General features: G+C 42.2%; 1 protein-coding gene across 1 annotated transcript in view; it reads left to right on the top strand.

The window, feature by feature from the left end:
* Nucleotides 1–15,512, top strand: part of ccdc78 (coiled-coil domain containing 78) — a 78,288-nt gene that overhangs the window by 12,977 nt on the left and 49,799 nt on the right. The window contains exons 4-6 of the mRNA XM_072559966.1: nucleotides 1,581–1,744; nucleotides 12,234–12,377; nucleotides 14,952–15,148. Coding sequence (XP_072416067.1) covers nucleotides 1,581–1,744; nucleotides 12,234–12,377; nucleotides 14,952–15,148 — 505 coding nt within the window. The remainder of the gene's footprint in view (nucleotides 1–1,580; nucleotides 1,745–12,233; nucleotides 12,378–14,951; nucleotides 15,149–15,512) is intronic.

Genomic DNA, 15,512 nt, shown 5'->3' with positions numbered 1-15,512 from the left:
ACCCAGGGGAAACACAGGGAAAATGTGCAAACTCCACACCGACAGTCACCCAACGCTGGAATTGAGCCGGGGTCCCTGGTGCTGAGAGGCAGCAGTACTAACCACTGAGCCACCATGGCCCCCTCCCAGCCACAGCCCCAGCCCCAGCCCCTCAGGGGAGCAGGTTGTCTTATGATTATTTTAGATGAGATGGTCTGGGCTTGTTTCCATTGCAGTTTAGAACAGTGAGGAGTGAATTGATTCAGTGTATAAGATGCTGAATAGTTTTGACAAAGCAGACACAGGAATCACTTTTTTTTCTCTTGAAGGTGAGTCCAGACCAGGGCGCACTGTTTTATAAAATGGCGTTGCCCTTTTAGGACAAAGATGAGGATTTTTTTTTTCTCTCAGGGTGTTATGCAATTTTGGAACTCTCTGTCTCAGAGGCAGTGGAGGGGGCTAGTTGTAAGATCCTTTTAATGCAGAGGTGGATGGATTCTCACTAGGAAGTTGCCTGAGATTGCAGTGGAGGTGATTTCAAGACTGGCTTCCAAATATAATTGGATCATTTTCTGAAAAGAAATGATTAACAAAACTACAAAGAAAAGGCAGGGGATTGACACCAACAGTGTTGCTTTAGCAAATGGCACAGATCAAATATCTTCCTTCTGTGTTGTAATCACTCTATTGTTGTTCAATTAAGTTACACAAACTGATCCACTCATTAAGATGCCTTGTGTGTGGTAAAACAGTCCATGGGGTTTCATATGAGCCACGTCAAGGAAAATTTGGCACCGAACTGCGTCAGATGATTGCAGAACAGATGACCAAAGGTTTTGTTCATAAATGGAATAGTAAGGAGCATCTTTAAAGAAAAAAGAGCAATTGAACAGCAGATAATTTTAGGGGAAGAATTCCCTAAAATGTAGGACCTAGAGAGCTGGAAGACTGGTTGCCAGTGATGGAGTGATTACAAAGGATGAACATGCAAGATTCAGACTTGGAGGACATGGAGGGGATTGTACAGTTCGAGGAGATGACAAAGAAGGGAAGGGTGAAGCCTTGACAATCCAATTGTCTAACTTGATATCTGATGAATAAAAAGGATCTCTTCTCCAGTTGAGCTTAATGTGACCTTTAGTATTGTGGCATAAAATTATAGCTTTCATCGTAATACCAGGACCTCATATTTGAGATCCTTGGGACCAAGGTTGACCCTAACTTGGGAGGGTTTGGGGTTTTGAGTTGTTCCATTGGGCTGTTTTGGGTCAACCTGGGTCATGTGGGGTCAAGGGTGGCTCGGAGTATTGAGCAGGAAGAATAACTAATCTGGAACCAAGCCACACCAATGTAGAACCTAGCCAAATTGTCCTTGTAGATTATTATTTTAATATTTTACTTAATAAATGAGTATGTCAAAATTTCTGTCCAGTTTTTGAAGGAGTCCAGTAGTCAGGTATCTGGATTTGAGGCACTCCACTTGTAATTTAAAATTAGTAGTTGCCAACATTTTATCTTAAAAAAGAGAGCTCTCGTTTCTATAAATCACTGCAAATCTGGATTAAATTTATGCATCTTTTCTTTCTGTGTTGTGACCCTAGGTGCACCATACCTGCAGAAGTTACAGGCCACTGCGATGTGGTCTCTTTCGATATCCATGTATGAGATTTATGCTGAAGTGGTGAAGGATTTGTTAGACTCAAGTGGAACGGACCCTGCCAATTTAAAGATCACGTGTAATGCACAAGACGGCACATTCATAAAGGTACAGTCACTTAACATTTCCCCAGGGAGAGTATTTGAACATTGCAGGGTCTCAGCAAGGAATTTTATTCACTGGGAAACCCGGAGTTACAATACACAAAGCTTGGTCTCCCTTTGAATGCAGGTTTCCTTCTACGATTGGGGAATTACCTGGTAATCTCGTCGTTCATATCTTGTGATAAAGTGGTGCCTTTTGAAGTTGTTAGTGTAGGAAAGCAAAGTATTGTGGATGCTGGCAATCCGAACTTGAACAGACGGTATTGGAAATCCTCAGCAGGTTAAGCACCAGCTGCGGAGAGTCAGAGGAAAAATAATGCCAATATTTCCTGTTGGGGATCAGAACCAGTAAAGAGATGGAACAGCTTTGACTGTATCTCCTTCCGCTTGCTGTGCATTCACCACTTTCCCATCACTGGACTATAGTGGCTGGGGAGTTCAGGTTATCTTAGTGCTTTTATTAAATGTATCTTGAGAGTATTCAGATGCCAAATTTAATTGGTTATTGGTGATTAATCAATTATTGTACCATCAGCTGTACAGAATATTCCATTAAGTAGCAGGACATTTGTTTCCTATTGGCATGAATAAGTTATTTTCATGGTGAGAAATTGAAAAGAGAAAGTATTGTGGAATGGATACAGTTTTCTGAGGATTAAGAATGGAATGTAATAATGTGGTGGAATAAGTATTGGGCATTGAATTGAATTGAATTGAATTTATTGTAATGTGTACCGAGACACAGTGAAAAGCTTTGTCTTGTGAGCAATACAGGCAGATCACGGAGTTAAATAGCATATATGGTAACAGCGGCAAAAAAAAAGGTACAGGCGAATGCTAAGAGTTTGTGAGTCGATTCAGTATTCTAACAGCAACAGAAACTGTTTCAAAACTGGCGGGTGCATGTGTTCAGGCTTCTGAATCTTTTCCCTGATGAGGGGTTGTAGAAAAACATTGCCAGGGTGGGATGGATCTTTGAGAAGAGAGTCAAGATTAGACTAGTGCTGGAAAAGCACAGCAGGTCAGGCAGCATCCAAGGAGCAGGAAAATCGACATTTCGGGCAAAAGCCCTTCCTTGGAGCGAAACATCGATTTTCCTGCTCCTTGGATGCTGCCTGACCTGCTGTGTTTTTCCAACGCTGCTCTAATCTTGACTCTAATCTCCAGCATTTGCAGTACCCACTTTCACCTGGATCTTTGGGAATGCTGGCGGCTTTTCCTTGACAGCGGGCCTGGTAGATGGATTATATAGATGGGTGGTTGGCCTTTTTGATTGTCCGGGTTCACCACTCCCTGTAACCATCTCCGATCTTGAATGGTACAGTTGCCATATCAGAGGTAGTGATACATCCAGACAGAATGATCTCGATGGCGTACCTAAAAAATTTGGCAAGGGTATTCAACATCATACCAAATTTCCTCAGCTGCCTGAGGAAGAAGAGGAGTTGTTGGGCCTTTGTAACCAGTGCGTCCACATGAAGAATCCAAGAAATCTTGTCGGGGATGACCACTACCAGGAGCTTGACACTCTCCACTCGTTCCACCTCTGTGCTGTAAATGCTTGGGGGGAATGAGTAACATCCTGCCGAAAGTCAATAATGATTTCCTTGGTTTTGCCGGCATTGAGAGCTAGGTTGTTCTCAGTACACCATTTTTCCAGATCTTCCACCTCCCATCTGTAGTCTGTTTCGTCGCCATCTGAGATTTGACTGACTATCGTGGTGTCATCAGCGAACTTGTAAATGGAATTATGGCACATATTACGACATTGTCAGCTTGGTTGTGATCAAATCCACTGGAAACATCTGGAATGTCTTGGGTAGATTCATTGCCCCCAGTCCTTCTTATTGGTATCAGTGTAAATACCATGTGGGGAAAGAAGCCCACACAATGTCTTCCATCAGTACATCGGGTGGTCTTGATAAATGAATTAGGTTTTAGCAAGTGTTGAGAAGATTTGTAGCTCAGGTTGAGGTTCGGGATGTAGATTTGCTCGCTGAGCTGGGAAGTTCATTTTCAGACGTTTTGTCACCATATTAGGTAACATCCTCAGTGAGCCTCCAGATGAAGCATTGCTGATGATTCCTGGTTTCTATTTATATGTTTGGATTTCTTTGGGTTGGTGATGTCATTTCCTGCAGTGATGTCATTTCCTATGATGATGTCCTTTGCTGTTCTTTTTCTCAGGGGGTGGTAAATCATGTCTAAGTCAATGTGTTTGTTGATAGAGTTCCTGTTGGAATGCCATGCTTCTAGGAATTCTCGTGTGTGTCTCTCTTTTGCTTGTTCTAGGATGGGTGTGTTGTCCCAGTCGAAGTGGTGTCCTTCCTCATCTGTATGTAAGGATATTAGTGAGAGAGGGTCATGTCGTTTTGTGGCTATTTGATGTTCATGTATCCTGGTGGCTAGTTTTCTGCCTGGTTGTCCAATGTAGTGTTTGTTACAGTCCTTGCACAGTATTTTGTAAATGACATTAGTATTGCTTGTTGTCTATATGGGTTTTTTAAAGTACATTAGCTGCTGTTTTAGTGTGTTGGTGGGTTTGTGGGCTATCATGATGCCAAGGGGTCTGAGTAGTCTGGCAGTCATTTCTGAGATGTCTTTGATGTAGGGGAGAGTGGCTCGGGTTTCTGGATGTGTTTCGTCTGCTTGTTTGGGTTTGTTGCTGAGAAATCTGTGGACTGTGTTCCGTTCTTTTTGAATGCACTGTATAGATGATTTTCCTCTGCTCTGCGTAGTTCGTCTGTGCTGCAGTGTGTTGTGGCTCATTGGGAATAATGTTCTGGTGCAGCTTCGTTTATGGATGTTGGGATGATTGCTTCTGTAGTTCAGTATTTGGTCTGTATGTATTGTTTTCCTGTAGATGCTGTTTTGAAGTTCCCCATTGGCTGTACGCTCTACTGCAACATCTAGGAATGGCAGTTTATTGTTGTTTTCCTCCTCTTTAGTGAATTTTGTGCCAGTAAGGGATTTATTGATGGTCTTGATGGTTTCCTCTAATTTGTTTCATTTAGTGATGACAAAGGTGTCATCCACATAGTGGACACAGATTTTACGTTGGATGGTTGGCAGAACTGTTTGGTTTGAGTCTCTACATTACTGCCTCTGCTAAGAACCCTGATATCAGAGATCCCATGGGTGTTCCATTGGTTTGTCTGTAGGTTTGTTGTTGAAGGTGAAGTGGGTAGTGAGGCATAGGTCCACCAGCTTGACGAAACTGTCCTTGCTGATGAAGTTGGTGGTGTTTGGTGTATGTGTCTTAGTGTTTTCTAATAGTGTAGTCAGTGTTTCCTTGGCCAGGTTGATGTTGATTGATGTGATCAGAGCTGTTACATCAAAGGAGACCATTCATTCACCCTCTTCCATCTTTGTGTCTTTGATGATCTTCCGGAATTCGTGGGTGGAGTGGATGGAGTAGCGTGAGTATTCTACTCAGTGTTTTAGTCTTTGGTGTGGCTCCTTGGCCGATCTGTAAGTTGGTTTCCAGGTAGCGAGACTATGGGTCTGAGGGGTCTCCTGGTTTGTGAATTTTGGGTAATCTGTAGAAGCGTGGTGTGTTGGATCCGCGGTTGGAAGTCGGTCATATTTATTTCTTCAGATTTCAGAAGTTTTTTGAGTAAAGCTGTGATTTGGTTCTCTAGTTGTAGGGTTGGGTCTCTCACCACTTGTTGGTAAGTATTGGTATCCGCAAGTAGTGCGTTCACTTTTTCAATGTAGTCTCTTTGATTTAAAATGACTGTTAATCATCTTTTGTCTTCAAAAGGATAACAATGTTTTCTTTTAGTCTTTCTAGTGCTTTCCTTTCTTGTGTATTGAGTGTGTTTCCTTTCTTTTTACTGCTTAATGTTGGGTGCGACCACCTGTCTGATAGTTGGCTGGGTTTCATCTGTGAGTTGGTTGTCTTTTAGTCGTGTTTCTAATGCTGCGAAGAACTCTTTCTTGTCCGCATCCTGGAAGCTGTAATTTAATCCTCGTACTAAGACGACTTTTTCAGTGTTCATTAAGGGTCGGTCAAATACGTTTTTTTATCCATGCTTCTGTGTTGTCAGTGTTGTTACTTTGTGAATGTTTGTCTAGGTTTTTTTGGAGGTCTAGTTTTTTCATTTTGGTGTTTGTCACTGTCTAATATCTATGGCTTGTTGTACTGTGTCTGTCCATTCATTGTCTGTTGCATGAGTAAGTCAAAATGTTTGGTGCAAAATTTCCCAGTTGTATTTATGGAGTCTGTTGTGGGCATACAGACCTCCCCTTAACACCCCACTAGCTAAAAGAATAGCAGAGCAAAATGGCCACAGAGTGACGTGGAGAAATGATTAATGATGCCCACAACAGACTTCGTAAATACAACCAGGAAAATTTGCACCAAAAATCTTTACTCACTCATGCAACAGACCATGAATGGACAGACACAGTAACACAAGCCATAGACAGATATTAGACAGTGACAAACACAGAAAATGAAAAAACTAGACCTCCAAAAAAACCTAGACAAACATTCACAAAGTAACAACACTGACAACACAGAAGCATGGATAATAAAACGCATTTGACAGACTCTTAACGAACACTGAAAAAGCCGTCTTAGTACGAGGATTAAATTACAGCTTCCAGGATGCGGACAAGAAAGAGTTCTTCGCAGCATTAGAAACAAGACTAAAAGACAACCAACTCACAGATGAAACCCAGCCAACTATCAGACGGGTAGTCGCACCAACATTAAGCAGAAAAACAGAAGGAAACACACTCAATACACAAGAAAGGAAAGCACTAGAAAGACTAAAAAAAATTGTTATCCTACCTGCAAACAAAGGATGATTAACAGTCATTTCAAATCAAAGAGACTACATTGAAAAAGTGAACGCACTACTTGTGGATACCAACACTTAACCAACAAGTGCTGAGAGACCCGACCTACAACAAGAGAACCGAATCACAGCCCTACTCAAACAACTTCTGAAATCTGGAGAAACAGCCAGTGGGGAACTTCAAAACAGCATTTACAGGAAAACAATACATATAGACCAAATATTGAACTACAGAAGCAATCATCCCAACATCCACAAACGAAGCTGCATCAGAACATTATTCCAACGAGCCACCACACACTGCAGCACAGAGGAACTACGCAGAGAGAGGAAAATCACCTATACAGTGAATTCAAAAAGAACGGTTACCCAATGAACACAATCCACAGATTTCTCAGCAACAAACCCAAACAAGCAGACGAAACACGTCCAGAAATCCGAGCCACTCTCCCCTACATCAAAGACATCTCAGAAATGACTGCCAGACTACTCAGACCCCTTGGCATCATGGTAGCCCACAAACCCACCAACACACTAAAAGAGCAGCTAATGAACTTAAAAGACCCTATACAGACAACAAGCAAAACTAATATGATTTACAAAATACCGTACAAGGACTGTAACAAACACTACATTGGGCAAACAGGCAGAAAACTAGCCACCAAGATACATGAACATCAAATAGCCACAAAACGACATGACCCTCTCTCACTAATATCCTTACATACAGAGGAAGGACACCACTTCGACTGGGACAACACATCCATCCAAGGACATGCAAAAGAGAGACACACACGAGAATTCCTAGAAGCAAGGCATTCCAACCGGAACTCTATCAACAAACACATTGACTTAGACATGATTTACCACCCCCTGAGAAAAAGAACAGCAAAGGACATCACCATAGGAAATGACACCACTGCAGGAAATGACATCACCAACCCAAAGAAACCCAAACATATAAATAGAAAGCAAGAATCATCAGCAGTGCTTCGTCTGGAGGCTCACTGAAGATATTACCTAATATGGTGACAAGACGTCTGAAACTGAATCTTCCAGCTCAGCGAGCAAACCTACATCCATGAAATAGGTTTATAGCATAGTACTTCATAGCTCCATAACAATGCAGTTATGTGAGATGCAATCTTGTGAGATGTCAGGCTGTTATGAATAAGAACACATTACTGTTAGATGGAATTAAGTACTAGAATATCTATTGCAACAAACCAGTTAGCTCATCGTGGGAACAGTGCTTTATATTCTGATGGACAGAACTTTTCTTGTGGTGTCAGTTAACCACGATGGATCAGTGGTTAGCACTGCTGTCTCACAGCACCAGGAACTGCGTTCATCTCCCGCCCCGCGTGACTGTCTGTGTGGAGTTTGCATATTCTCCCTGTGTTTGGTGAGTTTCCTTCAGGTCAGAGAGTCAAGGTCATAGAGATGTATAGCACGGAAACAGACCCTTCGGTCCAACCCATCCATGTCGACCAGATATCCCAACTCAATCTAGTCCCACCTGCCAGCACCTGGCCCATATACCTCCAAACCCTTCCTATTCATATACCCATCCAAATGCCTCTTAAATGTTGCAATTGTACCAGCCTCCACCACTTCCTCCGAAAGCTTATTCCATACATGTACCACCCTCTGTGTGAAAAAGTTGCCCCTTAGGTCTCTTTTATATCTTTCCCCTCTCACCCTAGACCTATGCCCTCTAGTTCTGGACTCCCTGACCCCAGGGAAAAGACTTTGCCTATTTATCCTATCCATGCACCTCATAATTTTTTAACCCTCTATAATGTCACCCCTCAGCCTCCGACACTCCAGGGAAATCAGCCCCAGTCTGTTCAGCCTCTCCCGAGAGCTCAAATCCTCCAACCCTGGCAACATCCTTGTAAATCTTTTCTGAACCCTTTCAAGTTTCACAACATCTTTCCGATAGGAAGGAGACCAGAAGTGCACTCACTATTCCAACAGTGGCCTAACCAATGTCCTGTACAGCTGCAACATGACCTCCCAACTCCTGTACTCAATACTCTGACCAATAAAGGAAAGCATACCAAACGCCTTCTTCACTATCCTATCTACCTGCGACTCCACTTTCAAGGAGCTATGAACCTGCACTCCAAGGTCTTTTTGTTCAACAACACTCCCTAGGACCTCACCATTCAGTGTATAAGTCCTGCTAAGATTTGCTTTCCCAAAATGCAGCACCTCTCACTTATCTGAATTAAACTCCATCTGCCATTCTCAGCCCTGCTTTGGTTTCCTCCCACAGTCCAAAGATGTTCAGGCTTGATGAATTGGCTCTGCTAAATTGCCTGCAGTGTTCATGGGTGTGTAGGTCAGGTGCATTATTCAGGGGTAAATGTGGAGTAATAGGGTAGGGGAGTAGTTCTGGGTGGGTTATTCATTGGAGGGTCGGTGTGGACTTGTTGGGCTAAATGGCCTGTTTCCATACTGTAGGAATTGTGTGATTCTCTGATTCTATTCTAAATTGTCCACTGTGTCCAGGGATGTGTGATTTACATGGATTAGCCATGGAAAATGCTGGGCTCCAGGGATAGGGTTGGGTCTGGGTGGGATGTTCTTCAGAGGGTCCGTGTGGACCCGATGGGCCAAATGGCCTGCTTCCACACTGTAGGGATTCTATGATTCACTTCAAGTAGTAATTACTTCATACCACACTATGATATAGTGGAATATAGGTGAATGAGGATTATACAAAGTGAATGTAATGCGGACGGGGAAAGACTTTTGCTGGGAAAAAACAGAGTATGCAGCATGTTGTGAGCTATAACATTCTGTCAGGCATTGCAAATTCACACGGGTGGGAAACGTTCCCTTTGCAGTTTCAGTACACATCACCATATACAGCCCACATTTAAAGATGGGGTAGGAGAGGACAAGAGGAAGAAGCTGAGTAGAAGACAAGAGAGATTATATTAAGTGACAAATCAAAAATGGTGGAAGACAAACAGGGGTATTGGGGCAAGAAAAGATGGGCCTGGAGGAGATGTAAAAGGGAAAATGTGGATTCAATACTGAATTCTTGAATTTTCGATTGTTGACACAGTCCTAACTTTATTGGTTGGTGTGTTTTTGGACAGCAGATGTTGCTAATGATTCTGGAAATGTTAACATTCATTTTCTCACTGCAGACACTATCAAACCTATTGAGTGCTTCTACACCTTTTGACATATCATGTATACAGAGGTCTCGAAACTGTTCTTGGAGATACTAGTGGGCCATTGTTAGTTCTTTTGTGCAGCATTTATTTTAACAGAGTTTTCAGAAATAAAGGAACATCATAGGAAAATGTTAACCCAAATAGTGTCATTTTATGTTTCTGTTCTAATCATTTTATATATGATTTGGTTTGAGGAGTTTGCAAAATCATGTTGTACTTGATGTGTTTGAATAGTGTTAGTCAATACAATCTTGCCAGAAATTTGAAATTAATGTCATCTTGATGGATTGCTGATAAATTCAAGACTATTTCTATACCTTGTTGGCTTATTAAGTATTGAGAAAAGCTGGAGGATCTGTGTATCTGTAATTCAAGCCATATTTTGATTGGCACATGAATCTTAAACAATACAAATTGCTCTAGAATTCAGGCTCCAAGATGGCGGCAGAGTGAATCGCTTCAGCCGGAACTCCTTTGCTCCGCCCATTCCTTTCCTTTTCCCCTCCCTTTTTTCCTCCGTTTCTGTGGGGTTTTTTTCCATTTTTGACTTGGACTTATGTATTATGAAATATAACATTTCATCAGCATGTATCTAATTAAATGTTACAAGTTCTCAATATGGACAGTATCCACACGCAATGTAAAATATATCAAAAACTCTTTTGATGCGATCGTAGGTTATATAGAACATACGGAGGAGAAACTGGCTATTCAGCCCATCTGATCATGCTGGTATTAATGACCCCAACTTTGCCTCCAATATCAATGTTTTGCTATAAATTCCATGTCTTATGATCCTGCTCCACAGCTACCTGATGAACGAGCAGAGCTCCAAAAGTTAGTTCTTCCAAATAAATCTGTTGGACTATAACCTGGTGTTGTATGATTTTTAACAACATAGTTAATATAGTTTAATGTGCAGGAAGTTGATCACGTCAAGATGTTCAAGGTTATTTGGAAGTCGAGGGAATTGATTTCCAATACTCAAATTTCCAGGATAAGATTGGAATTGTTGAACACTGTATAATTATTCCAGGGCTATGGGTTGTAACCATTGACAACTAATGAGGATGTTGAGTAAATGGTTTCCTTGTAGAGAGAGCGCTCTGACGTTATAGAGAGAGGTAACAATGTCCTTGTACTGGTAAACGAGACCTTTAGAAGCCAGCTACACTACAGACGTAAATAGATAGGAGACAGCATTCCTTGAACTATACTGGTTCTAGTTCCAAGTGTGTGTTGACATTGGCAGCATCCCTGAGGATGTACGCTGTTCAGTAGCACAATAGGATTTAACTGTTATCCCAGAGTTGAGAAGACAATTTATCAGAAAAGAGTCAAAAAGACTCAGGGCTGAAAGCAGAACTGAAAGGGCACACTTCCCGGAAAGACTGGACACTATGAGAGATGGTTAATAATATGATTGGGAATGAGAAGATCTGATTTAAAGTTATTTGCAAAAGAAACAAATACAAAATGGAAATTTATTTCACACAACCCATGGTGCGTGATGTACCATATCGTTTGGAATTGCGGTGGAACCAGGTTCATTTGAGGCATTCAAGCAGGCAATGGGATGATTATTTAAATAGAAATAATGTGCAGACTTACAGGGAAAGGAAGGAGAATGGTGCTAAGTCATAATGCTCACTCAGAGAGCAAGTACAGACTCCAGGGACAGAATGGCCTCCTTCCTGTAACAATTCTGTGATTGCTTTTCTTCCTCAAGGTGGAGGGGTGACCCAATAAAATTAATGCATCAGACATTTAGCAATAAAGCACTAAATTGCAACTGTACTTATTGGGTCCTCATTGATGGAATTTTGTTGGGGGGGGGGGGTGGAGGCGGGTAGGGTCATGAGGCATCATTAACAACTGAGTTCTACCCTTTCTCTGTCTCTCTCTCTCTGTCTCTGTAAATGAGCCTTGGAGTCATAGAGTCATGCCGCACAGAAACACTCTTCAATCCAACTGGCCCATGCCGACCAGATAACCTAAGACAATCTAGTCCCAATTGCTAGCATTTGGTCCATATCCTTTTAAACCCTTCCTATTCATGTACCAATCCAGGTGCCTCTTAAATGTTGTACCACTTCCTCTGTCAGCTCATTCCATACACACACCACCTTCTGCATGAAAATGTCGCCCCTTAAAAGGGATCAAATTCTTTTCCTTCTCATCTTAAACCTATACCTTCTAGTTTTGGACTCCCCCACCCCAGGGAATAGCCCTTGTCTGTTCACCCTATCGATGCCCCTCATGATTTTATAAACCTATATAAGGTCAGCCCTCAGCCTCTGATGCTCCAGGGAAAACAGCCCCAACCCATCTGGCCTCTCCCCGTGGCACAAACCCTCTAAACTTGGCAACATCTTTGTAAATCTTTCGTGAACCCTTTCAAGTTTCACAACATCCTTCCTATAGCCGCGGTTCAGAGTTATTTATGTTTAATCTGGTGACACTCTACTGAAAGTTGACATTTATTGGTTTTCAGGGATTAAACCGCGTCACCGTCTCTTCAGCAGCCGATGCAACATCCACCTTCCGCCTAGGCTGGGCACGGCGCACAGGAGCGAACACGGACTTCGGGCCCGCGGACAGCCAAGCCACTGTTATCACTCAACTGAACCTACTGGTGGTGAGACTCCAAAGTTACTGCCTTCGATAAGGATGCATCACATACTGTACCTGAAGCTGAAGAACCTCCCCCGATGTTCGCTCGAGCAATAGTGCTGTCATTCCACAAATAAATCATCCGTCACTTGTCCATTGGCCAGTCGGAAAATGATGGAAGCAATACAATTGCATAACACCATACAGGGAATGTTCCTTTCAAAATGGAATGATTAGAGGCAAGGAGAAAGGGCACATTATAGCTATTGTAACAAATGTAATCCAAGGCTCAACCATTTCTCTCACATCCATTCTTGATGTCCCTGGCATTAACAAAAAACCTAACCTCCCATTTCTCTTATCTAGCATCCATTGTCGGCTGATTGAATAAATAAATATCTTCTTTCGTTTGTTTGAGACCAAACTCAGACAGACCACACTTATAACTCCCAAAATAAAATGTCTGCTCTTGCATACGATGGAATGATTGGGCAACATTTGCTGAACAATTGTGATTGTGCTAATCGCATCATTGAAGGGCAGGAGCCCTTCACCAGGAATCATCTCCTGCTCCTCGGATATTACCTGACCTGATGTGCTTTTCCAGCATCACTCTAATCTTGACTTTAATCTCCAGCATCTGCAGTACCCACTTTCGCCTTTAGAGAAGGAAGTCTGCTGTCTTTATTTGAGCTGGCCTATTTGTGACTCCAGTCCCAAAACAATGTGACTCTAAATTGCCCTCTGGAGCTCGGGCTGGAGCAACAAAAGTAGGCTTTGCTAGCGATGTCAACATCATACACAAGAATAAAAAAAAATCTGAGCCAGTGTCGTGAAGAAAGCAACAGGAGGCTATAGATAATTGAGCAAAATGAAAGGCATGAACATATTCCTTTCATTTTCAGAGAATGGGTCCCTTTGTATGAATATATGTTAATGTGAGCAAATATTACATCCATTACATGTCCACATTACATGTCTAACTAATTATTTTAAATTGGTTAAATTGTTAGTATTCTGATTAGTCAGAATTATGTAGTAAGTGCTGCCCAATCATGCAGTCATATCCAAGAGCGGCCATTTTGTTTTGTGTTGTAAAGTCTGGGCTGACTGAGCGCCTGTCACTGACAACTGAAGGAAGATGCTGTTTTATTCAATCAGCCAATTACTTGGGAAATAGACAGCAGAAATGAGAGTTGAGAGGATATTGTTTCCTCATGACGGGGGTGTGGGGGGCAAAATGACCACAAAAGTAAGTGTTGAACCCCAAGTTAAATTCGTAATAATAGGCGACAGGTGACATTGCTCCTAATCAGCCCATTTTGGAAGGAGATCTTCCTATGAAGTATAATGATAGAATCCCTAAAGTGCGGAAGTAGGCCATTTGTCCCATCGAGTCCACACTGAACCACCCAAAGAACATCCTACCCAAGCCCACCCCATCCCTGTAACCCTGTACTTCCCATGACTAATCAACCTAGCCGGCACATTTCTGGTCACTATAGGTAATTTAGCATGACCAATCCACCTAACCTGTGTTTCTTTGGACTATGGGAGGAACCCGGAGCACCCAAAGGAAACCCATGCAGATATGGGGATTCCACACAATCACCCGAGGGTGGAATCAAGCCTGGATCCCTGGTGCTATGAGGTAGCAATGCTAACCACTGAGCCACTGTGCTGTCCAATAAAACAAGCTTTCTCTCAACATTTTCCCAAGAATGATGGATAATTGATGAATAATCTATTTATGGAATGACAGCACAATTGCTTGAATGAACATTAATTCTAAATATTACTGAATTATCTATCTACTATGGTGGGAACTCATCCTGTCATCAGAAGACATTAGTCTGGGCTCCTGAATGACTAGCCTAGTGTCATTCCCACTCCACCATCACCTCCCCCTATGAGGATTAACTCATCAACTAATCAGCACCTTTTTGCTCTATAGTATGAATTGTTATGATAATTGGAAATTTGGCATTCTTGCATTTGTTCTGATGAGTACCAGATGAAAAGCTTTGACAACATGACTGCCCATTCAGTTATGTCTCCATTTTGGTTCCCTTGAAGTCAACAGGTGTGGGCTTGAGTACCTAACACACGGTTGGTTGAACCATTCATCATTAGGTCTGGTTGGACTGCTTCAAGCCCGATCTGGTCTAATTCCCCTCTTCCAAAGGGACACACACTCTGCCACACCACTTCATAATCTTAGGGAGCAGAGCAAAAACCTCCATTTCTTCTTTCAATCATCTCCATAAAGTTCATCTCCTTTGTCCCTCCCATTCTACGCTCCTACCACAACTGCAATCCTAGCAGGAACCAAGCGGATGCTACAGCAGTTAAAATGAAACCAGTCACTATCTAGTTTTGGTTCTTGCTGGTTCACTGTCATGTCTCAATCTTAGTCTAATCCTTTGGGGAGGCCTGTGACACAATGTATTATTGGAAGCCTTTGATCTTTTCTTTAGCCATTAGTGATTCTATTGATTTGTGAAGTCAGTTTTTCTTATGAAAGCCCTTCACAGAGGTCAGCTAATCACACAATTCATGTTGCTACTTTTTTGTCTGGTACTGGCCATAAATACTGTAGCAGGACCGTAATGATCTGCATCCCACCAAGTCAAGTCTGCAGCTCATTGATCTACCAGGAGCGGAGAAGCTTGCAGAGGACAGGAATACCTTACATTTTCAAGATGGTTCCTTGCTCAACATGTCACTTCTTGTGTTCGCTCAAGTAGTGAGTAACCTGGCTATCTCCCCCAATCCAGACAGAGTTATTAACTACAGGTAAGGGCAGAGAGTGGCTGAAAGCATTTGTGGGGAGCATGACATCACAGAGTAACCATGTAAAATGTCTGTATTGTTGTTGAGATGCCCTTGTGTGACACAGATGATTACCACTTATCAGATGGTTCAATTTAACAGGTATCCAAAACTAATGACAGTGGAATCACTTTGTTCAACTAAAGTTGAATCTGTACTAACTGTCACAACTTTGAAACAGTTATTATGCCTCACAAACATATGAACCATACTTGTACTGAGTCCAAAATGACCACCACATCTGCCAGTGAGGTAATGGGAACAATACTTGGCTTGGAATTTATTGGTCTGATTGTAATTTGATGGGGCTGGGCAAGCCCTATCCATC

Source organism: Chiloscyllium punctatum, chromosome 40, assembly GCF_047496795.1.
Source record: "Chiloscyllium punctatum isolate Juve2018m chromosome 40, sChiPun1.3, whole genome shotgun sequence".
In the NCBI taxonomy this organism is placed as follows: domain Eukaryota; kingdom Metazoa; phylum Chordata; class Chondrichthyes; order Orectolobiformes; family Hemiscylliidae; genus Chiloscyllium; species Chiloscyllium punctatum.
This window is presented reverse-complemented; position numbering and strand designations above follow the sequence as displayed.